A 27,177-nucleotide genomic window follows, 5' to 3' on the forward strand; every position below is an offset into this window, starting at 1 on the left:
TAAAAGACTGACTCTTCAAGACTCAACTGCAACTCTTGTCTCATCATTTTGTCAATTTTGACTGCAACAGCATCAGTCAATTCAATTCTTGGTATTGTGATCTGTTTTAAAGGTGCCACCCTGGACTTTGCCATCACAGAGGAACAATGTTTGTTACCCTTTTTGTTCTTCAACAAGATGTAAGTCACAGTACTATATCCATTCTCACTGGCATCAGCAAAATGATGCAGCTGAGACAGTTTTGTAGATCGAAAATTTACTGGTTTGATACATCTGGATATTGTAAACTCATGTAGTTGCTGCAAGTCTGAGAGCCAGTTGTGCCATATTTGTTCTTGATCATCTTGGATCTCATCATCTCAACCATTTTTTAAATCTTTAAACAAGTCTCTTAGTAATCGTTTTGCTGACAAGATGACAGGTGCCAGAAATCCAAGCGGATTGTATTTGAGCTGACCACAGAGAGAATTCCTTGTCGGGTTGATCCCTGTACCAGTTGTTCATTCAGTGAAGTTCCTTGATAAGCTGCTTTACAATCAAAGACTACATGTACACTATATTGCCAAAAGATTTGGGACACCCCTTCAAATCGTTGAATTCAGGTGTTCCAATCACTTTCATGGCCACAGGTGTATAAAATCAAGCACCTAGGCATGTCGACCGCTTCTACAAACATTTATGAAAGAATGGGTCACTCTCAGGAGCTCAGTGAATTCAAGCATGGTAATGTGATAGGTTGCCACCTGTACAATAAGTCCATTCGTGAAATTTCCTCACTACTAAATATTCCATGGTCAACTGTTAGTAGTATTATAACAAAGTGGAAGCAATTGGGAACAACTGCCACGAAATGGTAGGCCACATAAAATCACAGAGCGGGGTCAGTGCATGCTGAGGCGCACAGTGCGCAGGTGTCGCCAACTTTCTGCAGAGTCAATAGCTACAGACCTCCAAACTTCATGTGGCCTTCAGGTTAGCTCAAGAACAGTGTGTAGAGAGCTTCATGGAATGGATTTCCATGGCCGAGCAGCTGCATCCAAGCCTTACATCACCAAGCGTCGGATGCAGTGGTGTAAAGCACGCTGCCACTGGACTCTAGAGCAGTGGAGATGTGTGATGTATGAATGGAGTGATGAATCACACTTCTCTGTCTGGCAATCCGATGGACGAGTCTGAGTTTGGTGGTTGCCAGGAGAATGGTACTTGCCTGACTGCATTGTGCCAAGTGTAAAGTTTGGTGGAGGTTTGTTTTTCAGGGGTTGGGCTTGGCCCCTTAGTTCCAGTGAAAAGAACTCTTAATGCTTCAGCATACCAAGACATTTTGGACAATCTCATGCTACCAACTTTGTGGGAACAGTTTGGGTATGGCCCCTCCCTGTTCCAACATGACTGCGCACCAGTGCACAAAGCAAGGTCCATAAAGACAAGGATGAGTGAGTTTGGTGTGGAGGAACTTGACTGGCCTGTCCTGACCTCAACCTGACAGAACACCTTTGGGATGAATTAAAGTGGAGACTGCGAGCCAGGCCTTCTCTTCCAACATCAGTGCCTGACCTCACAAATGCGCTTCTAGAAGAATGGTTAAAAATTCCCATAAACACACTCCTAAACCATGTGGAAAGCCTTCCCAGAAGAGTTGAAGCTGTTATAGCTGCAAAGGGTGGGCCAACTCCATATTAAACCCTACGGATTAAGAATGGGATGTCATTAAAGTTCATGTGCATGTAAACGCAGACGTCCCAAAACTTTTGCCAATATAGTGTATCTTATGTTTCTTAGGATGGTGTATTCTATGATGGGGAATAAACCACAGTCTGCCATCATCTCGGTTTAGTGGAACTTGGAACTTGAACTGCATAACCTTTTGTTAGGATATCTTTCATGTAAGGTAATCCTCATGCAAACCTGGGTTCATACTTTATTTTCTTTTTAAATTGATTTTCTTTTTAAGTTATTCCGCGACACTTTAGTCACATTATTCTGTTCATTTTTCATTAGCAAACCAATGCAGTAATGTCCATCCACTAATTGTGTTGACTTCTCAACAAACTTCATGAACTGCCGGTCCTCCTGTGATATCAGTTTCTTTCATTTGCTATCCAACCCAAGGCAGTTTTTATTGCATAGGGACTGTTTCCTTTGCTGTTAATGACCTGCCAAGGTTCCAAAGCTTTAGGAATGTTGGTTCCTATCAGTAAGCCAATTTCTGCATCAATAGTAGGAAGACGCACTTTACCCAAGTAAGGCCATTTGTCTATGTGTCGTTGTGCGTGAATGTTTTCTTTTTTTTATTGGAATTCTTCTTTGTGTGAAAACTTTTGGGAGGTCTATATACTGTTTTTCTTCCAGTCCACATACTTCCAATTCAGACATAATTGTGCACTGGTCTTTCCTGTCCCATTCTCAAAGCAATATTTTCGTTTTCTTTCCTCTAACATTCAACAGTTTCATCAATGTCTCAGTGTAAAACATAGCTGAGCCACCTGGATCCATAAAGGCATATGTCTCCATAGTTTTCTCACTCTTTTTGGATTTGATTCTTACTGGCACAATTGAAAGAATAAACTCACTCTCTCCGGCCCCAGTACAACTGCAGGATTCATGTTCAAGTGAGACCAGAGCAGAGGACATACTCTTTTCTTCAGTGTTGCCTTCTTCCTTTTGCTTAGTAGAGACTTGATCACCCTTCTTATCAATATGAAGTATGCTAGGGTGTCTCTGTGAACATTGTCGGCATATCATTCTTTTTCTACAGTCTTTACTAAGGTAGCCTAATGTCAGACATCCTTCTGACTTTGTTTCTCGAATGCATTGATGGATACAACTGAGGCTCTTCTTGCATTAGAGTCTGGGGCTTCCTTTCCAACAGGATTAATGGCTGTGACAAAGCTGCTACCTTTTTGTACACTTTTCTTTGGAACTTTGGTATTGGCAGCCATAGCCTTTCCTTTTCCTTCATTGCCAACAGGAAAGCTTTAAATTTCTCAAAACAATGGATCAGTGACTACCTTAGCTTCTCTGTCTATAAGGTCCACCAGGTCAACAAACTTTGCTCTCCTTCCATGGTGTTCTTGAATTTCAAAGGCTCTGCCTCTCCATTTCTCCTTCAACTGAAACGGAATCTTTGAGATGATATCTCTGATATTTGTGGGATTGTCCATTTCATTCATATAATGAAGTGCATATGTTTTCAATGCCTTTCCATCCTCTAATTTTACCTGAGACCAGTTCAGCACTTTGTCTATATAGGCACTAGCTATTTTCAGTTCATCACCAAATTCATTCTGCAAAAGCTCCCAGGCATTTTTGTAACCTTTGTTGGGTTCCATATGTACACAACTACGGACAAGATCTTTAGCTTTTCCAGTAGTGTACTCTTCCAAATAGTACAATTTGTCTCTAGCACTCTCTGTTTTAGTGTCAATAGCATGCTCAAAAGCTCTAATAAAGTTTCTATCAAGTTACCTGTGAACACTGGGATGTCTCTTTGTGGCCAATAAGACAAATTTTGCTGTTTAACAAACATCTCTGTTATCTGGTTCTGTTATTGCAATATTCCCTTCAAGTTCTCCAGAACTCCTATCTTTGACAGGTTCTTTTCTAGATTTTGCACTACAAAATCTACAATCCACCTACAATCCCTGCCAGACCTGAGACTCAAACCTACAACCTTTAGGTTCGCCTTCGCGTTGCAAGTCTGACTCGCTATCCATTAGGCCACAACAATGGAAGAGCCTTGCTGATCCTTCTTGCAGTGTACCTCTGCATTCTTTGACTAATATTCACTCTTTTTCTCAAGCAGGAGGTCATAGTCTTTAAACACCTTGAACTTGGCAGAGAAAACTGCAATTGATGTATCCATCTCCAGCTGCTCTTGGTCTGCTTTCAGCCTTGGCACCTCTTGCTCTATGGACTGTTTCTTTTTTACAGCTGCAGCACTGGCTAATAATGCTGCATGGTCTGTAAATAATAATTAGCGAAATCGACTGGGTAGACTTATTTTTTGTGGCTACATATGTTACTTACTATAAAGAACTTCAAACACATTGAATTTCTGACTGGGTTTCTGACAATGCCCAGATTATCATTGTAAATAACTGCAACACCTTCTCCTCCTTATGTACATATTGTACATAAATGTATCCAGGAGGGCTAGCTTCATTTAAAGCTACATACTCATTGGGTTTAATCCACATTTCTGTTAAACACAGTACATTAAACTCCTGATCAGTAATAGTTTCATTAACAATAAGTGCTTTAGATTTAAGAGATCTAATGTTTAACAGTCCTAGATTCAGATCAAAGGTGCTGGCTGTGCATTCAGTATGACTTAATTAAAAACTCTGTGAGTATTTCTAAATTTTTGTTTACCTTGGGGAACAGACAGTCTCAATATAGTGGAACCTGAGTGATGACTCACTGCAGTTAGCAGATGGCTGGTTTAGCCTGCTTGTCTGCTCACTAGCCTTGGCTCTGGATTGTCACGGATTAACTAGACCCATCTTGGCCTTCATATTGGGGGCAGTCGTGGCCTAATGGATAGAGAGTCGGCCTTGCAACCTGAAGGTTGTGGGTTCAAGTCTCAGGTCCAGCAGGGATTATAGGTGGGGGGAGTGAATGCCCGGCGCCCTCCTCCACCCTCAATACCACGACTGAGGTGAGACCCTTGAGCAAGGCACCGAACCCCCAACTGCTCCCTGGGCACTGCAGCAAAAAAGGGTGCCCACTCCTCTAGTTGTTTACATTGTTCTTCTTTGTTTCCGTTTTTGAATGCCGCGCACAAATGATGTTGCTATCGACCAGCTTACGTCACTTCCTAGTGCCCACTCTTGGTGGGAATGCAACACTTTAAACGGTACTGGGACATAGTTCGCACAAATCGCCCAGTACTTTAGTACTGTAAATTTAGTTCTGGAACTAAAGCGGTGCGAAAGGCCCTAGTGTTTAAGTCTAGGCTGAAAACATATTTGTTTAGTCAAGCTTTTTGTGAATAGGTTTTTTCTTAGTTAAAAGAGCAGATCTAGCAGGTTCATGGACATATAATGTTGTGGTAACCCGGGATGTTTGGATGCTGTCGCCAAAAATGTACACAATTTTGTAAACAGGAATTTTACAAAAAAATTTACGTGTTTCTTGACCAAGTAGTACACAGTTATAGAAGAGAATTATTTATAATTGTACTATTTGTTGTCACCCAGATGAGGATGGGTTCCCTTTTGAGTCTGGTTCCTCTCAAGGTTTCTTCCTCATATCGTGTTAGGGAGTTTTTCCTTGCCACCGTCGCTTCTGGCTTGCTTAATAGGGATAAATTTATAATTTTACAAGTTTAATATTTATATCCTGAATTTATATATTTCTGTAAAGCTGCTTTGTGACAATGTCCACTGTTAAAAGCACTATACAAATAAAATTGAAATGAATTTTTAGTGCAGTTATAAGCGTGGGTAAGTGGTTTGACAAAGTCACACCATCGATTCTTGTCCTTGTCTTTGAGCATACCCGACATATTAAGAAGTGTCTTGTGATATCATTAGACAGGATTTCCCCTGGGATGATAAGGGCTGGTTCTCACCTTACGAGTACCTATGAGAGTACAAAGTTCTTTGATTATGTGAGATTCAAAATCTCTGCCTTGATTGCTGTAGAGTTTTTCTGGGAAGCCATAATGTATGAGAAATTGCTCCCACAGACACTTTACAACTGTACTGGCTTTCTGGTCTTTAGTAAGTATGGCCATTGCATACTTTTAATTACAATAATGTTCTTAATGTTATGGCTGTCAGGCTCTAAAGATAAGAAATCCATACAGACCAACTCCACTGGTTTTGGAGTTTGAATGCTGACAAGAGGTACAGTCTTTTCTGGCTGACACTTCCATCTGACTCACCACCCACAGGACTTCACTTTCTTCTCAATATCAAAAGCCATTTTTGGCCAGTAGAACCTAGATCCTAACTTGAGAAAAGGACATTCAACACTAGAATAATGTGGAGGTTGTCCACCTGCCTCAATCATGGGGATGATCTTTCCAACAACAGGGTCATGCTTTATGATCTCATCCTGACTAAGAGTAGGCAACATTACACCTTTACTGACATATTCAAGGTCATCGGGCACAGCTTTTGGATGGAGTGCAAGTGATTCAACCAATGTGACAGGTGATGCATCATCATTAGTAGTGCTGAGGTGATGTTTGCTGCAGATGGCTGTAGGAAGGAGGAATGTAGGAGGAAAGGAGGAAAAGATGATGGTAAATGATGTAAACTCCTTTATTCTGATATTTTCTTGTTCTGAAGGATTATCAGTGATCAACAGAGGGTGTGATAATCTTAAAAGTCTGTCTGCATCCTGATTGTGTTTTCCAGCTGTGCATTTAATGTCAAAGTTGAACATTGACAAGGCAGCCAACCAGCGATATCTTATAGCATCCAGCTTTGCTGAGCAGGTAATAGGGTTGTTTTCTGTTATTCCTGTGAAATTGTTGCAATATAAGTAGTCATGGAATTTTAAAGCCAAGACTTACAATTTATGGGCTGGATGTTGTGCTTCACTGTATGACAATCCTTCACTGGCATATGCAGCAACACTCATATGTCCCTCTTGCTCTTGATATAAAGCTGCTCCCTGGCCTGTGGTGTGAGCATCAGTGTGAAGTATATATGACAGCTTGGGGTCTGCATATGCTTGGACTGGTGCTGATGTCAGTTTTTGAATGATTAGCTCGAAAGCATCCTGACAGGAGGGTATCCAGCAGGCTCCAAATGGTTCAGTTGGGTTGAAATACTCTCTGGTGACAGCTTTGTTTTTCTTAGTGCCTTTGCACAGTGGGGGGTACCTAGCAGTAAGATCATTCAGAGGTTTGAAAAATCTTGAAGTGGTGGTAGTAGCCAGAAAACCCTAAGAATGATCGGAGCGCTTTAAGGTATTTAGGCACTGGCCAGGTGGTTAAGGCACTAATCTTATCAGGATTGATGTGGAGTCCATCTTTTGCAACCACATTCCCTAGATAGTGCACTGAAGTCTGGAAAAACCCACACTTTCCTGGAGACAATTTGAGATGGCTTTCTCCCTAAGATGGCTGAACACATGCATGAGTTGGCTTCATGTTCCTCCAAACTCCTGGAGAACACAATTAAATCATCAATGAATACCAAAACCTCTTTCAGGTTAATGTCTCCTATACACTCCTCCATTAACCTCTAAAAGGTGCTTGGAGCATTGGTAATTCCTTGAGGCATACGATTGAGTTCCTAGAACCTGATACATCTCAAACTGACAATAGCCTGATTTCAGGTACATTTCCGAAAACCACTGAGAGCCACAAAGTGCAGAAATGTTTCTTCTGAATTAGGTAATGCCTAAGCATATTTGATTCTTGGGTGATTTAGCCTACAATAATCTGTGCACGATCTGACATCATAATTCTTCTTTCTAATGACAACAATTGGGGATGAATAAGAAGATTCAGATTCATGGATTATCCCAGCTTCCAAGAGAGCCTTGAGATGCTTTGGGATTATTGGGATGAATATGCCTTGCTTTTTGTTGAAAGGATGTTTGATATGTTGATATGGTGCTTAACTTTAGTGGTGTGACCATAGTCCAGATCATGGCAGGCAAAAACATCAGAAAATTGGCTGAACTTCTCAGTGACTCTAGCTTTGCACTCTTGTGATAGTGGTTAATCCCCTAAGTCAAAGCTTAAATTTAACCTTTGAGACTGGCTCTGCATCTTTGAAGATAAACTGCAACACCCAACTTTAGTAATGTACTCTTTACTTTTTTCTTTTTTGGAAGGAGTACCAGAAAGGATGTCATGGGCCACACTTAATAGGGCAATTACACACTTCCTAGGAAGAGTTATGTCATGACTGGTTTCATTTCTGACCCATACTGATAATTTGTATGGCGGTTCACTTGGTAAGGTGACAAGACACCTGTCCACAAAGATTCCACTGAGCAAGGACGATGTTGCTGGTTGCTGAAGCAGTGCCCACTTATAATTATGGACAGCATTTGCATGCATACAGCTCTAGACAGGAAATTTCTGGCTTCTGGCTCTTTACTGTTCTTGGTCAGGGTTCTAATGTGATCACTGTTATGCTGCTTTTTACAAAAAATGTTTTCAGGAGTTGACTGGAACCATGAACAGGTGAGTTTGATTTGACATATTCTGACCACAGTGCTGATCATATAGTTGTGCCCACTAAGCTACTGCTTCATTGGGTGTCAGGAACTATTAAAAAGCTAGAGTGGCTACTTTAGACTCTGATTCGAAGAGGTCTTTGGGGAAACTAATCCAAACTTTTACATATCCCAAGTAAGGAACTGACTGTACATTAGCTCCTTCAACCTCAAACAGACTACTCATAGACTGAGACTTTGGGATTTGGGCTTTGGGCTTGGTCAGTTTCTGCTTGTCCCACAACAGAAATTATTATTATTTAAATGAGCAGTCTTGAAAGTGCCATTCTTTATATCCCAGGCTTGCTGCCGTTCCCTCGGCTCTTTTCTTTTTGCATCAACCAGCACAGGGTTAGGTTCTCTGCAGCAAGCTGCTGAAATGTGGCAATCCTCACCACAGTTGATGTTTTCCCTCATTCTGTGAACTAAACTTGGCTTCTTTGGTTTTTGACTTTTTAAGGGCAGGCTTAGATGTTTCATCTTGGGAGGCCTTTAAAGATACAAGCAGAGCTTTAAGTCGGGTGATTTTTTAATTTTCTTGGCTCCCAAATGTTGCAAATCAGAAAAATGTTGTTCACCTGACTCATCTGCAATAGCAGACATGATGGAAACTGCACTAAAATTTTGCTTTTGCGAAACCAAGATGTAGCTACATTTGACTAGATTTAGTGGCTTACTTGTCTTCCTCAATCCTCAACAAGAGTAGCAGATCAGAGAAAGAAGGTGGGTCATCTTTCTTATGCTCTAATTGTAGAGCGGTGATAAGAGTGTTATTCCAACAGGCATGGTAATCGTTTCAGCAACTAGCATTCAAAATCAGTAGTTTGAGTGCCTTTCTACCTCACAACAAGGTTCAGAGCATTCTGCAATCGACTCAAATAAGCTGTAGGCTTTTTACATATATTCTGGTGAGTGGTAAGGAACTTTGCAAACAGCTCATCTCCAGCTTCAACGGTTCCATAAGCAGAATAAAGCAAATGAAGGTAAGCTTTGACATCAGACTGAGGCCCCAAATTCTTAATAATGGTTGCTGTAGGGGGCGATAAGCTCTCCAAAATTTTTTGGACAACTTGCTTTTCAGGTATTGCAGTGTCAGAGAGCAGAAACTCAATATGGTTGCACCAGGTTTCATAATCCACCTCATGACTTGGCATGGGAACTTTACCAAAAAATTACACAGTTTAGGGCTCCTGTAGCTAGAGACTAATCCTAATAACATGTTCTACAACCACCTTTTGCACCTCTGGTAGTGAATTGTTGTAAAGGAAGATGGTAAGTTGGTTTCTTGTGGTGCAGAGGAACCTCACCATGTGGAATTGGAGAATGGATGGCATCTATAGTTGTTGCTGTTGCATTAGTAGGTGAAACAAGATGCTTATGGGCAGGAGGCACTGTACGTTCATCGGCTAACAAGGATAGGCTCTGCCCTACAGAAAGCTGGAGATGACTACAGGGTTGGCTGGACCAGAAGGTGGGGAATCATATCAATATAATGCTGAATTTGGGCAAGCTCATTACTGAGCACGTCCTGAAGGTCTTACCCACTTGGTTTAGAAACATCTCTCAGTGAGTGTAGGTACGACTGAGTGAGAATGGAACCTACATATTTAGAATAAATATCTGAGAGAAATCTTATGTCATGAACTGTATCAAGATTATTTGGAGAAGGCTTATGGCATAGTACCTGGATCTGAAGCTTCTGTATTGAAGAACCTGACTCAAACTCAACAATAATTGTGTTCTGAAATTCTGGACCAGAGCTATGGACTGCAATCACTCTGGAAATGAAACCATCTCTCTCTAGAAATGGATAGATTTCCGCCTTTTCATCACATTCACTTATCCTGCTGACTATGACTTTGTTTGGCACCTTGATATATTTATCCAGAACTACATATACTTTAAAATAAAATGAAATATACTCAGGGTATAAAAGAACAAGGAACAGTACATTTAATAGCTATACTGTGTGTGCTAAACAATTTATGAGGCTACAGATAGACTATACATGATTTAGTAAAAGATTGTCCCCTTCTGGCTGGTGGCCAAGTTATTTTGTGTAGCAGTTTACTCAGAGTCAGAATAGCCACTAATAAGTAATACATTAAATATCAGCTAGGTTCAGAAGAGGGGGAAACAGTGATCAAAGTAGCCAATATGTTTACATAGGTAAATGAGTGTAGATTTAGCACAGAGTACACATACTCTTAAAGAACAATGCACATTTAAAAGCAAAATGTATAAAATAAAATAATTATAACTCTTTGTAGAAAATGTGACTTTTAAATCAAACTAAGGGCCCACAGCTACCCAGGTAGTGTTTGAACCAGTGTGTGCTTGTTCTTATCTGAAACAGGTTGGGCTGAACAGTTCATGATCAAAAGTTAGCACCTACATATAAGGGTTATATAATGTCCCTGAGGGGGAACCCTTAATATTCTACAGTATACAGCCAAAAGTATTTAGACATCTGACCATCACACTCATATGTGCTTGTTAAATATCTTATTCTGAAAACATGGGCATTACTATGGATTTAGTCCCCCCTTTGCTGCTAAGACAGCCTCCACACTTCTGGGAAGGCTTTTCACTAGATTTTAGAACAAGGGCATTAGTGAGGGTTTTAGAACAAGATCATTAGTAAGGTCGGGCACTGTTGTAGGCCTGGTGCTTAGTCGACATTCCAGTTCATCCCAAACGTGTTCAGTGGGGTTGAGGTCAGAGCTCTGTGCAGGCCACTTGACATCTTAAACACAGATCTTGGCAAACCATGTGTTTATGGACCTTGCTTTGTGCACAAGGGCATTGTCATGGTGGAAGAGAAAAGTGCCTTCCCCAAACTGCTGCAACAAAGTTGGAAGCATACAGTTGTCTAGAATATCTTCGTGTGCTGTAGAATTAACTCATTTGTTCAGAGGGCAAAATAGGGCAATTTCCCATTTTTTTTTAACTATTTCAATTTAAGTCTTACTGTCCCAAAAAAATAAGCACTGCACACCAATGAGCACTCACTTAAATTAAAGGACAGACATGTACCAAAATAGATCAAGGTTTAAAAAGTTTTAATTTTACTAAATAAACATACTAAGATATAACAATTTTTTCTACCCTCCAGCTGTATTTTATTGTTGCCTTGTTAGAACATGATTTTTTTGATGATAAAATTACTTGGTTTGTGATGTCCCAAATACTTGGCCACATTATGTTGGGAATTCTGGCAGGCTGTAAACAAGTCCTGAAGTGACGTATCAATTCAGTTATTGAGTGCTTCACAACAAAGAGAAAGATGACATCCAGCTTATGTTGATATTGCCATTTATATTATATTTGTATTTTCTTATACAAAAGCTATTTTTGCACAATATTCAGACTGTATTCACCCGCATCTACACCAATAGGGGGCCTGAACAGGCATGCTGTGACTTCCTTTATTGCACCTAAGGGGCCTAGCCATGTGAAGCAGCCTTAGACCATTATTCCTCCTTTACCAAGCTTTACAGTTGGTACTATGCATGCTGGCAGGTAGCGTTATTTTGGCATCTGCCAAATCCAGACTGCCAAATAATGAAGCATGATTAATCACTCCAGACAACATGTTTCTACTGCTCCAGAGTCCAATTGTGGTGCTCTTTACACTACTCCAGCCAATGCTTGGCAGTGAGCATAGAAAACTTAGGTTTGTGCGCAGCTGCTTGGCCATGGAAGCACATTGTATGAAGCTCCTGATGAACAGCTCTGTGAGCTTTGCATGGTCTACTACTTCATGGCTGTGCCATTGTTACTCCTAGAAGCTTCCACTTTGGAATAACAGCATTTATAGTAGACCAAGGCAGCTGGGCAAAAATATTGATGAACTGATTTGTTGTAAAGGTGGCACCCAATAACAGTACCATGCTGAAAGTCACTGGCTGTTAAGCACAACCCATTCTCCTGCCAGTGTTTGTTTATAGAGATTGCATGACTGTATGCTTGATTTTATGTACCTTTTAGCAATGGGGGTGGCTAAAAAAAGACAAATCCAGTGATTAGAAGGGGTGTATACTTTTGGCCATGTAGTGTATGTTGAACTGTACAACAGAGTACCATACCCCTGGACCTGCCTGATCCACCTTATTGGACCCACTTTTCCTTGGAGCCGTGCTCACATGAAAATCACTCACTGCTGCTGAAGATGGCCCTGCATGGATAGCTTCAGATCACCATGAGTTTACTGTGGATGGTACCACACAGACACCCTTAAGATGGCTGTGGATGTTCTTTCAGCAATTACTAAGACCAGTTTACACTGAAGTTTCCATCACTGAACAGTTGATAACTTCAGTTTTATACAATAAACCTCAAATTTATCAGGTGTCACCAAGATAAGCATGAATTCCCTTTTGCACCTGGTTCCTCTCAAGGTTTCTTCCTCTTGTTGCCTCGGGGAGTTTTTTCTTGCAAACTCTGGGTTGCTCATTGGGGATAAATTAAAATTGAAATTTTATATCTGGATTTCTGTAAAGCTGTTTTGTGACAATGTCCATTGTTAAAAGTGTTATACAAATAAAATTTAATTTAATTGAACAATACCCCTGTGCACAAAGTGGGATCCATAAAGATGTGGTTTGCAAAGGTTGGTGTGGAAGAACTTGAGTGGCCTGCACAGAACCCGGATCTCAACTATAGTGAACACCTTTCTTAGAAGAGTGGAGGCTATTAGAAAGTGGGAACAACTCAGTATTAATGCGCATGGTTTTGGAATGGGATGTTCAACACTCAGGTATCCACATACTTTTGTCCATATGGTGTATCTCTCCAAAAAGAGCTCAGGGTTACCCATTGTACAGCACAATAACAGATGCTGCTTACATTGACACCCACTTGACTGTATCATGAAAAATTTCCAAAAAGAGCCCCAAGGTGGCAGAAGAGGATCAGTCACACTGTTGTTCAATATTACATTCTTAGACAATTTAGAATCCTTATGCGTTCTTGGTGTGGGGAACCATTAAATGCTCTGTATTTCCCTATCAGAAAGGGTTCCAAGTAGAATTCTTTTTGGAATCTATGACCACTTAATAGTCCGATTTAACCTTAAACAATCGTTTAAGAACCATACTACTTCAATACCAATCATTATACGGTTAGTGCGACAAATCATTGAATCAGTGAGACCCCATTTCGCCTGTTACTGCCGTATAAGGCATACTACATCTGAAGTCTAATTCAGTGCGTTACATTTCACTAACGACGACGAAATTATGAATCAGCAAAGTCAATTTGGATTTTGCACTGGTATTTGAAAGTAATATTGAGGCATTAGACTCTGATTGTGAACGGTATTTAGCAGCAGACGAACAGGAGTGAACCGCCAAAGTCCCTATCCATCCAAAAGATGGCGACAGAGAACGACTGAAGAAGGGTAGAACAGCAATAGGTGGTGCGGCAGGGCAGGAGCTTCCACAATCACTCAGAATTCACTGTAATTGGTATTTTACAACCAGCCATATGTTGTGAAACCCTGGAAAAGAAATAAATGGAGAGCATAGATAAACCTCTGCTAGCTACTGCTAGACAGCGAAAAGGTGATTTATATATTTTTAAATAAAAATAAATTAATAATAATAATAATAATAATAATAATAATAATAATAATGTCATTATTGTACAAATATTACAATGCAATACATGATTACGCTTTCCAAATAAACATTCACAGACACACACACACACACACACGGGACGCGCAAGTACTTTTATTTCGAATGCTTGAAGATGTAAGTCATGCAATACAATTGCCAGTCAGGGTATTGTAGGAGAACGTTTTAAGAAAAAGACCTAATCTGTAATTGTCTTTTCCCCGAATCATCTATATCATCATAATCATTATATATATATATATATATATATATATATATATATATATATATATATATATATATATATATATATATATATGCACCGTTAGAAAAACTTCCTAATCATAATTTGAGAAAACATTTAATTCCTTTCCAGGTTTTTTAATAACGCATACGAAAATGTCCTATTCAGATAAAGTAAGATACTATACATAAATCAAGAAAACAAGTTCTAAGGGGCCTAGCCATGTGAAGATAACTTTATTAATTTTATTGTTTATATATAATAATAATAATAATAATAATAATATTAATAATAATAATAATAATAATATGTGTGTGTGTGTATATATATATATATATATATATATATATAAACAATTAAAAAAAACTTTTTGTGAGGTTTCGGTAACCATGCCTCAAAATGGCGTTCTCCATAAAATTTTCGGAATATGATAAGTAAGTCTAGTAAAGGTTGTTGGGAGGAATCTCGCAAGTATTTTTACCTTCTCATGTGTAGTTTAACCTCAGACATACGCAATGGAGTGCGCATGCGCCGCGAGGTGAGTTGCTTTTTTTTTAATGACCAGGTGAGTGGATTTTGTTCAGGTAAAAGTGGAATTTGGCTTAAGGACAGGAGACTAAATGCGATAGCACGACGTGTGATCTGTTCAGCAAGAAGATTCACCAATGTCAATAGTTGGCATAATGGGAGATTGGCAGGTACGTGTTTCTCCTTTGGGTCATGGAAGGTGTGTGCTTTTACTTTTTTACTTTGAGCAGTCAGTGCGACTTGTTTATACAGCTGCATTCTCAGAGGAAATCACATCATTTTATATCATGCACTGTAATTAAGGTCGCAGCATGCACTTTCCTTGTAGTAATGAAACTGCATGCTTTGAGAAGATATTCCGATTCGAACTAGGTGAAAAGTAAAACATCATGCGTGGAATCCATACATTTGTTAACAGTTGTGTAGAATAGAATATGCTCGTGCTTAAGAATCTGAGAGCAGAAACTGACCGGTCGTCTAACTCCGAGAACACATTTCAATAAATAAAAGTTTTATCTGTTAGCACTCCGGTAAAAATAACAGTTTTCTAGGAAAACTATTTTGCTGCATGTCACATTTAATCATTCCGACCGATGCTGGCTCATATCAGGCCTCTTGCTTTTCATAAACAGCAGTTTTTTTGTATGTTGGTTTGGTTTATTCTTTTTTATTCATCAAGGCATGCTGTGCATCGATGTTTGATATAAGCCCGTGGAGAGCTGAATTTTGAACGTGTCCAATATAGCATACTGCTTTAAACAGAGCAATTGTGGTGTTTCAGTGTTCAAGAATGCAAGAATTTCAAATGAAGAAATAATTGTACCGTTACTTAAATTTGAATGCAATAGGGAAATATCATTAAAATCATTAAATTAAAAAAAAAAAAAAAGCTATAAATAACAGTTGCTTATGTGGCAGAATATTCCCACTATGGTAATATGGTAAACTGAAATATATATATATATATATATATATATATATATATATATATATATATATATATATATATGTGTGTGTGTGTGTGTGTGTGTGTGTGTGTGTGTGTTTGTATGTATGTTGTAATGTTCGTGTGTTTGAGATTCAAACTAGTTTCAGAGGAGGCGGCTAGTTTCACTGTTGCGGTATGCGTGAAACCTACACAAAAAGTAGCACAGAGAGCCGTTTCTATTTTACTTTTCTCTGTTGTCATTGCCATTCTGAGCAAAGTTTCTTTCGTCCTCTCATTAATGACAACTGTTTTGGGGGGGTCCCCACCAAAATGATAATGGCGAGCAGAGAGGACCAACGCCTTAAACCGCTCGACCTGTCCCTGACTGGCAACCCGGGGTGCTCGTGTCGCCGCCTTCGAGCGCCTAAACCCCACTCGTCCAGTCGCTCATTCATATTTAACAACCCATGTTGTTGTGTTAATTATTTACATTTCTAAAATCGCACACTTTACTTGTCCCGTACACGCACAAGGATTGACCTCTTAGCATAACAGTGGCAGTACTGCCTCACGGTCAAAGATCTCAATGGGTCTAAAACAACAGTTTACGAAAATCCGTGTGGCAACAAAGTATTTCTGGCGACGGAGAGACGTGGAGTATTTGCATTGCATGACAGGCTCAATGATATGCTTAAAGATCTCAGTTTGAGAGCTGTCATTGTGACACTTTCTCAGCGTTAAAAATTGCATCTGCATAAATTTTAGGTATGATCACAGGAAATAATTCTTATTTTCAGGCTTGATATTGGTCGTTATGAACAAATTATAATGAAGTTCTATGCATTTAATAAAACACTGTTTATGTTTGCCTTATTTTTAAGATTTCACCTCTGCACATACACATACTGTGCATTCGTGACTTGAAAAAAAAAAAGGGAAAAAACTATTGAAAATCTTCAGTTCTCTTGCCTGGTTGTACCTGAGTATAGTTATGGATGTTGAGTAATGAGAATGGAGCGGCGGTTAATATGCTAATGAGGAACGCCAGTGTTCATACAGTAGTGCGCGAGGCTTTTAACTTTCACCATTAGAGGGAGATCTGAGCGCGCGCACAGCTCAAGCTGCCAAAAAGCCTGTCCTGCTTAGCTCTCGCGCACTGTGTAAAACTAGGCAAAAGACGCTGTTCAATCTACAACTCATGAAAATGCTTTGGAAATTAACTGATAATATTAAATATGAAGACTGCGAGGTAAGACGGTTTAAAGGATATTTTTCAAAGACACATTGCTATTGTGATTTTTAAATTATGTTATATTATTATAATACATCAATTTTATTAAATTGCTGAATGTACGGTTTTGAATGGTACACTACTACTACTATTAATAATAATAATAATAATAATAATAATAATAATAATAAAATTATTATTATTATTATTATTATTATTATTATTATTATTATTATTACATAGGTAATGCATTTAGTCGTAGTCCACGAAAATATACTTTCATAGCATGTCTTTAAAAGACGTTATACAACAACAACAACAACAATAATAATAATAATAATAATAATAATAATAATAATAATCCCATAGCCATTAAAGGTTATACGTTTCCCTAAATATTAAAATGAAAATATAGCTTATATATTTTCCGTTGTATACACAGAATATGTACAGTAGGGCTTATTTCATGTTGCAGCTCCGTATTTTCTAACTTTGCACTTGCGCTTTGTTTGTAATGAGAAAGGTTAGCGCCATTTGAAAGCTTTCATCAGTAATATCTGGGCGCTGCTGTGGAGTGGTGCAGCCAGTTGAACATGTTTTTGACCGCCTCTGGAGGACAGGCACACCACCACCACCACCACCACCACCACCAAGAAAGAAACTTTGGTACTTCTTTTCCAATCTGGTGGTCTGACTTAGTTATTAAAACTAGTATATTATTTTTCTTAGCAGTCGAGTCTTTATCTAAATCTTTTTTTTATTATTATTTATTTTTTATTATGTTCAGTTTCAAGATTAAGGTAATAAATTGCACCCATGAACCCAAAACAGAATCGCGTGCGGAAAAGCTGCGCAGGGAAGGGAGTGGAGTTTTTTTTTTTTTTTTCCCTCGTCAAGTGTGTTTGCATGGTAAATGTAGAATCGTGAACTTCGGAGTATATTCGCTCAGAGGGCGACTGAACTTGTTCGATGTAGCCATGTGGCTGTTTCATTCTCTGGGACGGTTGTAGAAGGCCATGGAGCGCAGAAAGACGGAAAACGAAGCAAAATACAATGAGACACACAGCACAGGCGACCGCCCTGCCAGCACTAAAAATATGCAAAATGAAATGGCCTCAGTGCTTGCTGGATTTTCACACGAATCAGAGGTGCACTGTTTTCTTCCTTCATTCTTCATTTCGTCGTTTCCCAGTTCATTCTGTCGTTTTTTCACTTTTGCTTGCCCTCGAACCTTTTAAAATGTTTACCCCTCTCTCTCTCTCTGATTCGTCAGACGCAAGAGAATGTCCCTCTTTTTGTCTCCCTCCCTCCCTCTCTTTCTCTCACTCCCCTCTCTTTCTCACCCCATCTCTGATTAGATATACCGATTCCTCGTTCAATGGACGTCATTTAGTGCAGAGTCTGCCTTGAGTTGCTTCCTCGCTTCACGCTCGATTTCCGACCATTCTTCTCTTAAGCGTTCGTGTAATATTAATAGTCATGAATATCTACTATTAGGAATCCAGAAGAAGACGCAGCTCATTGCTACTATGCGCCTAAGCAAGGGATCAGCTCATTGACAGAGCGAAGCGATGGGATTCAAGACACTTTAATCAGTTATCCGCCAAAATCTAACCGCTGCATTTTACCAGCAAATGAAGAACACTGGGAATCTACCCAAACTCTGATGGATTATCGTGCTTCTTCTTCACTTCTCTGAACACTGGTCTCCGTGATTCCGACGCAGAACACAGTGCTGAGTTTCATTCGTTTGTTTATTTTCGCGGTTTTGTCGCCACTCGTCTTTCCCAAATTCTCGCGTTTAAAAACGCTCGGAAATCTTCGCAGATGTTAGTGCACAGTTTTTCCGCGATGGTGAGTGACAAGCAGAGCTACACTTTAAAGAACCTCTCACATTTACTCTCTTCTCGTTTTCTCTCCTAGCATCATGCAGGCTGTACTTTTCTTCTTCTTCTTTTTATATTAAACGCTAGAAGAAAATTCTACTCGATTTATCTTCTCAACATTTTTTTCGTTTGTTAGCTTTAAATTAGAAAAAAAAAAAAAAATTAACCCTAAGTCGGCAGATTGCTCAAGGATTTATAACGCGCCAAATTATTTGCCTCTATTATCGATAGCCATATATAATATATATATATATATATATATATATATATATATATATATATATATATATATATATATATATATATATATATTGTGAATATTACTATTTTATTGTTGTCGCCATCAAATGTAATCCACCATCTAACAGAAAGAGACGTGCGTTCTGATATGAAAATATATTTGGCTTGGAAAACTGAGCATGACGCTTCCTGATGTGGAACAAATACTCCAAAAATCGGTCACACTGAATCTTGAATGTTGTTTCTCTTTCTCTCTGTGTACAGGATCGTCACGACGGCACCAGCAACGGCACAGCCAGGCTACCTCAGCTGGGCAGCGTGGGTCAGTACAGCAGCGCACCGCCGCTCTCCCACACGCCGAACTCGGACTTCCAGCCGCCGTACTTCCCGCCGCCCTACCAGCCCATCTATCCGCAGTCTCAGGACCCCTACTCGCACGTGAACGATCCGTACTCCATAAACTCTCTGCATGCGCAGCCTCAGCCGCAGCATCCGGCCTGGCCGAGCCAGAGACAGAGCCAGGAAAGTGGCCTGCTGCACCAGCACCGTGGCCTGCCGCACCAGCTCTGCAGGGAGTACCGCCGAGAAGTGCTGCTGCCTTCGGCTCACGGCATTGACACTGGACTCACAGACTCGATCCCCATCCATGGAATACCTCATTCTTTAGACGATGTGCAGGTAAGGTGAAGCGTCAACTTTAGCGTTACCCCCCGGGGTGTGTTAGAAACTACATTCTACCGGGGTTCTGCAGAGCCCTTTACTTCATCAAACAGAATTTTGCTCATTGTCCAGAGTTTGTGCTACATTTATGCCTTAAACCTTTTCACTGACTGATGTAAGAGTAAACTTGCTATTAAAATGATTTTATTATTGGCAAATTATTGGTGCCATAAACAGCACTGCATTTTGGCGCGGGGTGCTGATTATGGTTCACTTTACTATCAGCACTGCCTTTATATATTATCTGTTAAAAATCTTTAAACGTTTTTTTTTTTTTTTTTTTTTTTTTAAATCCACAAGTGACAAGTTATAAGTTTTCAGAATAGATTCTAAAAGAAATCACTCATACAATGGAGAAAAATAACCAGATCACCATACATTACTGTTAAAACCAGATTTGTTCACTTCAAGAAGAGAACATGCTTTATTGCACATTTTCCTTAATACTGACTGGCATTTTTTGGACGTGGTTCTCGGTTGCCCGCATTTCAGCAGTGATTTAATTGTCTGCCCACTGAAAAGATTCAGGCGAATAGAAAAGACAAGGCTAAGTGCTCCATTGCACACAGAACCATTTCCTGCAAAAGCAGAGGGCATACGAGACTTTTTATTTATCGCACAGCAAGTGTAAGAGGAGAAGCAGATTATTAAAAAAAAAAAAAACATAATTGCCATCTCTCATGTTTGTTTTGTTTAGAGAAAGATTTTTATTTTCTATTAAAGTGTATTTGGAATTTTACAGTTTGTCACAAATGCTGATACGAAAATACGCCGAAATCTTTCCTCGTTTTCGTAAAAAAATATAGGCTTACCTATTAGAATTTATATATGTACATATATATATATATATTTCGATGCATTCTAGTATGATTCTTAATATCTTGCTTTCATCGTTTGTAGCACGTTGAAGATCAAGGAATTCACATCCCTGACCAAACCGTAATCAAGAAAGGTAAGCAATTTCCTTTTAAATACCGTACGTGCCTCGACTGGCTGCTCAGCGATTGTAAAGCCTAGCCGAACTTGCTCTGAAGTTGCACTGGGTTAATTTGTAGGCTTTCAGTTAGCTTGCCGATGGGGTACTATCCATCTGAAACAAGCCCTTTACAGCGGGCTCTTGCTAATATTCGCCTGAAATGTGTAACTTGGCGTGTTAATGCGATACTATTTCTTTCATCGTGACTTGCTCACCGCGTCGCAGTAGGAAATTCAAGTACGACAATGGCAGCGTTAACGATTTAAGCAGCGTGTGCACAAGAGACCATACACTCCAAATACGCTGGCCATAAAGACGTATACTTATATAAATATCAAATAAGAATGCTTATATTCAATAAGAAATTTCCATTTGCTGGTCTGCATCTGTTTTTGTTCCGTTTCGGATGCACATAATTGGAGACGCACAAATTCAGAAAATATTTCCAAAAATGAATGGCACGACTGTATTGGTAGCTATAATTCTCTTTTCCGAGTGAAATCTTTGTTACATCTGATACGTTACAGATGCATTTCAACGATGTATTTTTTTCATATCTGCACGATAATTGGTTGTTATATTAGCAATCTCCGGAGTTCGCTTAACTGCCATTGTCTCTATTAGCCTCCGCTGAGCCATTAATGTCACAAGTGATCTATCCAAAAGTGCTTAGCCCTTTGTCTCCGTTTACCGTGCAAAGAACGACAAAGAAACAACACGCGTTGCAGTCAGATACGAGCGCGCACGGTGTGTGTATGTGTGTGTGTGTGTGTGTGTGTGTGTGTGTGTGGGAATGTAGAAAATGTGCAATAAACAGATTAGGCCATTTTAGTTCTTCAGAAAAATTAGTTCCACAAGAATAGTGAATACTGGATTAGAATCCACAATGTCGTAGATATAGTGTATATGCAACTTTATTAATTATTATTATTTATTATTATTATTATTTATTATTATTATTATTATTGTTGTTGTTATTGTTGTTGTTGTTACTACTACTACTACTACTACTACTACTACTAATAATAATAATAATTTGGTTATTCATGGGCCCCACTTATTGTTTACAGATGCTCAGTTTACTTCATTAACCTGCCTAGCAGGACATCCAGTCAGTGTCCATACCGAACCAATGCCGTGCACGTTCCGCTGTTATATTCCCACGTCACGACTGTGATAATATTAAATATTTTGATGGCCAGACCACTTTATTACCCGAGGCGTATTCGAGCAGTTACATTCATGAGCTGAATGAAAAGTCATTGCTATCGCATCTATTTTTCTACAACTAGGCCTTCATTTTCGATAAGACCCCACTGCCTACAACGCTACACTCACACACGCCTAGTCTTATTCAGGTTGTCTGGCGGATAGCAATCCATCCTTTTGCATGTGTTTCAAGTAGGTGAGCCCGAAGGTCCCAAATATTGATCTGTGTCCTATTTTCTTTTAGGTCCAGTTTCGTTATCCAAGAACAGCAGCAACGTTTCGGCTATACCTATAAATAAGGATGGTCTTTTTGGCGGAGTAGTGAATCCAAACGAAGTTTTCTGTTCTGTTCCGGGTCGCCTGTCTCTTCTCAGCTCCACATCAAAGTACAAGGTCACAGTAGCGGAAGTGCAGAGACGCCTCTCGCCGCCTGAGTGCCTCAACGCCTCCTTGCTCGGTGGGGTGTTGAGAAGGTGAGACGGTCTTCCATGTTTTTTCCTCTTTCCCTTCCTTTACAATTGCCACCAATAATTACATCGACCAGCATATTTAGAGTGTGTTTCTAAAGCCTCCTAGCAAAAAAGATCACCATAGCTCCACTGATAGAAGGATATATATTAGAATACACAATGACAAATTGCCCTCATTGTCCTAACGTAATAAAACAGCCAAACAATTTTAAATGACTTTCTATGTTTCTTTTAGTAATGGTGTGGTAACATTTTTACGTGCTAGTAATTTGTGTGTACGCTTAGTGTAGTACACACTTATGAGGACGCTTAATGCTGCTCAGGCCTGTGCAGATGTAGCCTCTAACCTGGTTCATGTCACTCGGAATCTTAAAGACAGAGGAAAAACAGGATATCTGATTGTATATGTTTTACTTTTCGGTCAACAGGGCAAAATCTAAAAATGGTGGAAGATCCCTAAGAGAGAAACTGGACAAAATCGGATTAAATCTACCGGCAGGAAGACGCAAAGCAGCAAACGTTACTCTGCTGACGTCACTGGTAGAAGGTAAGTCGCCTTATAAGTGCGGGTTAAAGCAGGTGCTCAGTTTTACTGCACATGGCCATTCTAATGAAACATATGAATTGAACAAAAGAGCTGGAACCTTAAAACATGAAGCATGAGGACTGGTATGCGATTAAAGGCACCCTTCTAACCTGTATGAACAGTGCCGATCAGCAGACGTAACACTGTTTTAGGGCAATTATACAGAGCTGCGGCCTACTCTAATCCATAATTTTAATCTGCTGTTTTATGGTCTGTTGTCTTAAAAGCGTGCGCCTGCTTCTGTCTGGTGTAAATGTGGTGAAGCGTCATTTGATTGCTTGTGGTGGCAGCGACTGACTGATTAACGACAGCTTTAATATAACTTTCTTTCTTTCTTTCTTATTATTATTTACACGCATTGCCTTGTATGAATTATATGTTAAAAAAAATCCTTTTTGCTTGCAAAGTTGAAGGTGATTATTCTGTGCGGTGGTATTTGGTTTTAAAGGTGAAAGTCTGAGACGGTTCATTGGTTCTTGTTAATCATTGTCGCTGAAGACTGAAAGCAATATTCATCCTGCTTCATTGAAATTTGGTTTTGTATGGTAATGAGCCTGCTGAAATGTATGATTCCTGCACGATAAAGTGGAGGGGCCTGGGGGACGCGGAGCCGGGGAGTGATAGAGTAGGACAGCGGCTTTCTGAAGTGATGTTATTGTTTACTGTGCTCCGTTTTATGGAAAGCGGTTTACTGGACCAGAGCTTGCTAATTGGCGCATGCGTCCTTCCGGGGGGTTCGACTTATGGCAGGAAAGCCTGAAGTTAAAATCCAACTGTTTCAGGAAATTAAAACCAAAGACTTGAGAAAATCAACAAAACAGACCTAGACTGAATGACCTAGTGATTCTCAAGGTTAAAGGAGGCCTGTGTGTAAGAGCTTTACTTACAGCTGCTTGTATTTGGTTCACTATGCAGAACAATCTCTTCATCCGCCAGCAATTTTAGAAGAATTGCGAATCGATGTCATGGTGTCTGTGTGACGCCCATTATCAAATACTATTTACCTTCACTGTTTCCCTCCTGATGGAAAAGCTGGTTTATTTTGACATACTTATTGATAACACAATTTGCCACTATTCAACAGAAAATAAAGTGCTGTTAATAATTTGTGATTGATAAATGTATGCTTTTGGAAGAATGCCCTGTCCTTTTGCCGAGAACGTTAATTAGATGATAAATGTGCAAAGTGAAGGTGTTAATTGGTCTACATTTGGTGTCAGTAATTTAAAGTAATATATTACACACTCAACCCATTTTCTTCTTCTTAGGCGAAGCTGTGCATCTTGCCAGAGATTTTGGTTATGTATGCGAGACCGAATTCCCAGCCAAGGCAGTAGCTGAATATGTAAACCGTCAGCATTCCGACCCAAATGAACAAGTCCAAAGAAAAAATATGTTACTGGCAACGAAGTAAGTGATCTTTTTGCTTTACAAATGACCAAAGTTTATTTGGGGCATTGCATTTTTTTAAATTTTATTTATTTTTTTTATTACAAGCACGTAGTCTAATTCCAAAAACACAGGCACGATTGCATAACATTTTATTAATAGTTGTAATTCAGTAATAATTGCCATGCATTTTTCATGCGTTAATTTCATGGGCTTGTAATATTTATGTAAGGATTTAGCAAATGCTCCTTGGAATTCTGCGTTCTAGTGAAGCATAATGGCAAACCATCCCACTGGGCGACGTCCTCACCACGTTCAAGTTCGTACATGAACACACTCTCCTTTCGCAAGATTTTCAATAATCAGGGTAGAAGAACAGATATACGCCGTCCTTCAAAATGAAAAAAAAAAAAAAAAGAAAAGAGCAATTTAGTTTGCTAAGAAATGATTACAAAAATAGGAATTTATTGTAGGCCTATTATTAGGCTCCTTCTCATCCCCAGATACGTGAGTGACGTCCGGTAATGCGTAATCGACTTGATTCAACTGAACTTTGGATCCTAACCGGCTTGATTCTGCAGAAACAGCAAAATTGTCAAGCGTCATATTGATTAAGGGCACAGCACACTCACATAAAATACGACAAAAGTGTTGCTAATGCATTTCTTACTGAAACAATCAGTTTGATATAAGGTCAAATTGGCACGTTTGTGTGCACATATCACGCCATCAGCGACTCACATTGCATTGTGTCTTCTTCTAGACAAATCTGCAAAGAATTCACCGACCTTCTCTCCCAGGACCGCTCGCCTCTGGGGAATTCACGCCCGCAGCCCATACTCGAGCCGGGCATTCAGAGCTGTTTGACTCACTTCAGTCTCATTTCTCACGGATTCGGGACGCCGGCCGTGTGCGCGGCTGTCACCGCGCTACAGAACTATTTGACCGAGGCCATTAAAGCGATGGATAAAATGTACCTCAACAACAATCCCAACAGCCACTCCGAGTCCGGCACTAAAGGTGGAGACAAAGACGAGAAGCACAGAAAGTGATCTGCGACCATTAGACCACCGCACAGATATTATAAACGTATATATATTACACTAGTGATAAAAAGGACAATGTGCCATTTCCCGGTCTTGACGATTTCCCTGACATGTTTAATTTCTTTAAAAACCGCAATTCAGCCTGGGATTCATGGAAAGACACTTTTATCTAAATGAGGAGAAAAAATTGTGTTAATGAGGTGCAGGAACCAGCTCCTGACAGGGGGCGCGTGAGCAAAGAAGAAAAAAAAAAAAACTTTTTCCACACGACTTTTAATGAACTCCCTCTTTTTTATGAGCTGCAACGGGCTGAAATTTCGCCACCCTTGTCAGTTGACGATTGTAGCCATGTGACAAAGAAAAGAAGCTGAAAGAGGATGATTTTCTATCAGTATTGTGAATAATAAACTTGAAAGAGTCCCACAGTTCCATGCCATGTCTTCACACACAGACGGTTCACTCTGAGAGACCAACTTGAACTTTGAATTTAAACACGATTCACGGTTATATGAGGGAATCTGTGTTCATGTATGTATATATTTATTTATGTGTAATTTAACGGGAACTGTAAATATGGTGCATCTGTTGAAACTTCTTTTTTATTTATCTGGTGCCTCCTGTTTTAGTGGGTTTGAATATTCGCTTAGTTCTTTATGTGGTTTTACGGTTCTTAGGAAACAGAAGGGTTTTTTTTTTTAATTTCAATTCAGCCCTCTTGTAGCATGTTGAGGCGTCACTGAAGCAAGTGAACAAATTTAATAGAAATAAACGTTTATTTCTCTGTCTATCCCTCATGTCATTTCCTTTTAAATTGGAAAAAAAATCACCCCGTGACTAGTTTTATGTTTCTATTTTCTTGAGCTTTTATGTGAGCTTTTATTGTGTTGTGCCAATCAGAATACTTTTCACGTCATGTTCTTCCCTTGAAGCACCATAAGAGCAATAAATGGATAACCTATTGTCTTTAAAATTCATTTTCTTTTTCTTTCTTTTTTAAGAATTTCAAAACATTTGGGACCATCTGATATCTGGTACCCTATGTCCAATGTCGAATTGGAGGCGGTTTTATCTGTATTGTGCTGGCAATAGTTCCCATGCCTGTCAATGTATTATAGTCATTTGTTGCCCACAAAAGAAAATAAATATTTGATACGCTTCATGTCAATTTTCGATTTTAATTAATCATATTTTATTTGTGTTTAGTGACTGACACGCCGGGCTATATTTTCGTGTAATATTTATTTATTTATTTATTTATTTATTTATTTATTTATTTATTTATTTATCACGGTTACTGTAATTGAGTTTTGCTCTCCCTTGGCGAATGTTCCATGCAATAAGCAGTTTAACCCACTGTTTCTCTCATGTAGTAATAATAATAATAATGATAATACTACTACTACTACTACTAATAATAACTATTATTATTATTATTATTATTATTATTATTATTATTATTATTATTATTATTATTAACAACTATTATTATTATAAAAACATCAAAACAACAACAATAACTAATAATAATAATAATAATAATAATAATAATAATAATAATAATAATAATAACAATAATAACAATAATAATATCATTACTTTGAATTCCTCGTTCAGAGCAAGGGATCATTCAAATATAGCAGTTTTTTTACAGGCCAAATGACACAGACAACAATGAATTCTCAATCGTGTTTGAAGTGAATCTATGTGGTTTCGGCCCTCAAGCAACACCGCTGTTTAAAATCAGTCAGATGTATAAGCCTGGGCTGGGGGTGAGTGCACTTGCCATGTCAGCGCTGTATGCTGTTAGGCGCCACGTTGTTTCTGATACGTTCCTTCTACCAACTTACGATAAATACATACAGTGATATTACATTGAGTGGGATTTGATCACGTGTTTGGATAACGTTTGGTGAATTCTACTC

The 27,177-nt window shown here is 39.2% G+C and overlaps 1 protein-coding gene across 4 annotated transcripts; it reads left to right on the top strand.

Moving 5' to 3' along the window:
• The first annotated feature begins 14,592 nt into the window (after nucleotides 1–14,592).
• Nucleotides 14,593–26,414, top strand: tfap2a (transcription factor AP-2 alpha). Of its 4 annotated transcripts, none has more exons than XM_026923884.3 (7): nucleotides 14,593–14,744; nucleotides 19,124–19,537; nucleotides 20,480–20,531; nucleotides 22,009–22,237; nucleotides 22,663–22,781; nucleotides 24,089–24,230; nucleotides 24,973–26,414. In XM_026923884.3, the coding sequence occupies exons 1-7, from the start codon at nucleotides 14,712–14,714 to the stop codon at nucleotides 25,259–25,261; spliced, it is 1,278 nt and encodes a 425-aa protein (XP_026779685.1). In that variant the 5' UTR covers nucleotides 14,593–14,711; the 3' UTR covers nucleotides 25,262–26,414. The 4 variants fall into 4 exon arrangements, with proteins under 4 accessions (XP_026779685.1, XP_026779684.1, XP_034154182.1 ...); XM_026923883.3 differs by lacking the exon at nucleotides 14,593–14,744 and adding an exon at nucleotides 16,515–16,751; XM_034298291.2 differs by lacking the exon at nucleotides 14,593–14,744 and adding an exon at nucleotides 17,650–17,881.
• The last annotated feature ends 763 nt before the right edge of the window (nucleotides 26,415–27,177 follow it).

Source organism: Pangasianodon hypophthalmus, chromosome 22, assembly GCF_027358585.1.
Source record: "Pangasianodon hypophthalmus isolate fPanHyp1 chromosome 22, fPanHyp1.pri, whole genome shotgun sequence".
Classification (NCBI taxonomy): Eukaryota; Metazoa; Chordata; class Actinopteri; order Siluriformes; family Pangasiidae; genus Pangasianodon; species Pangasianodon hypophthalmus.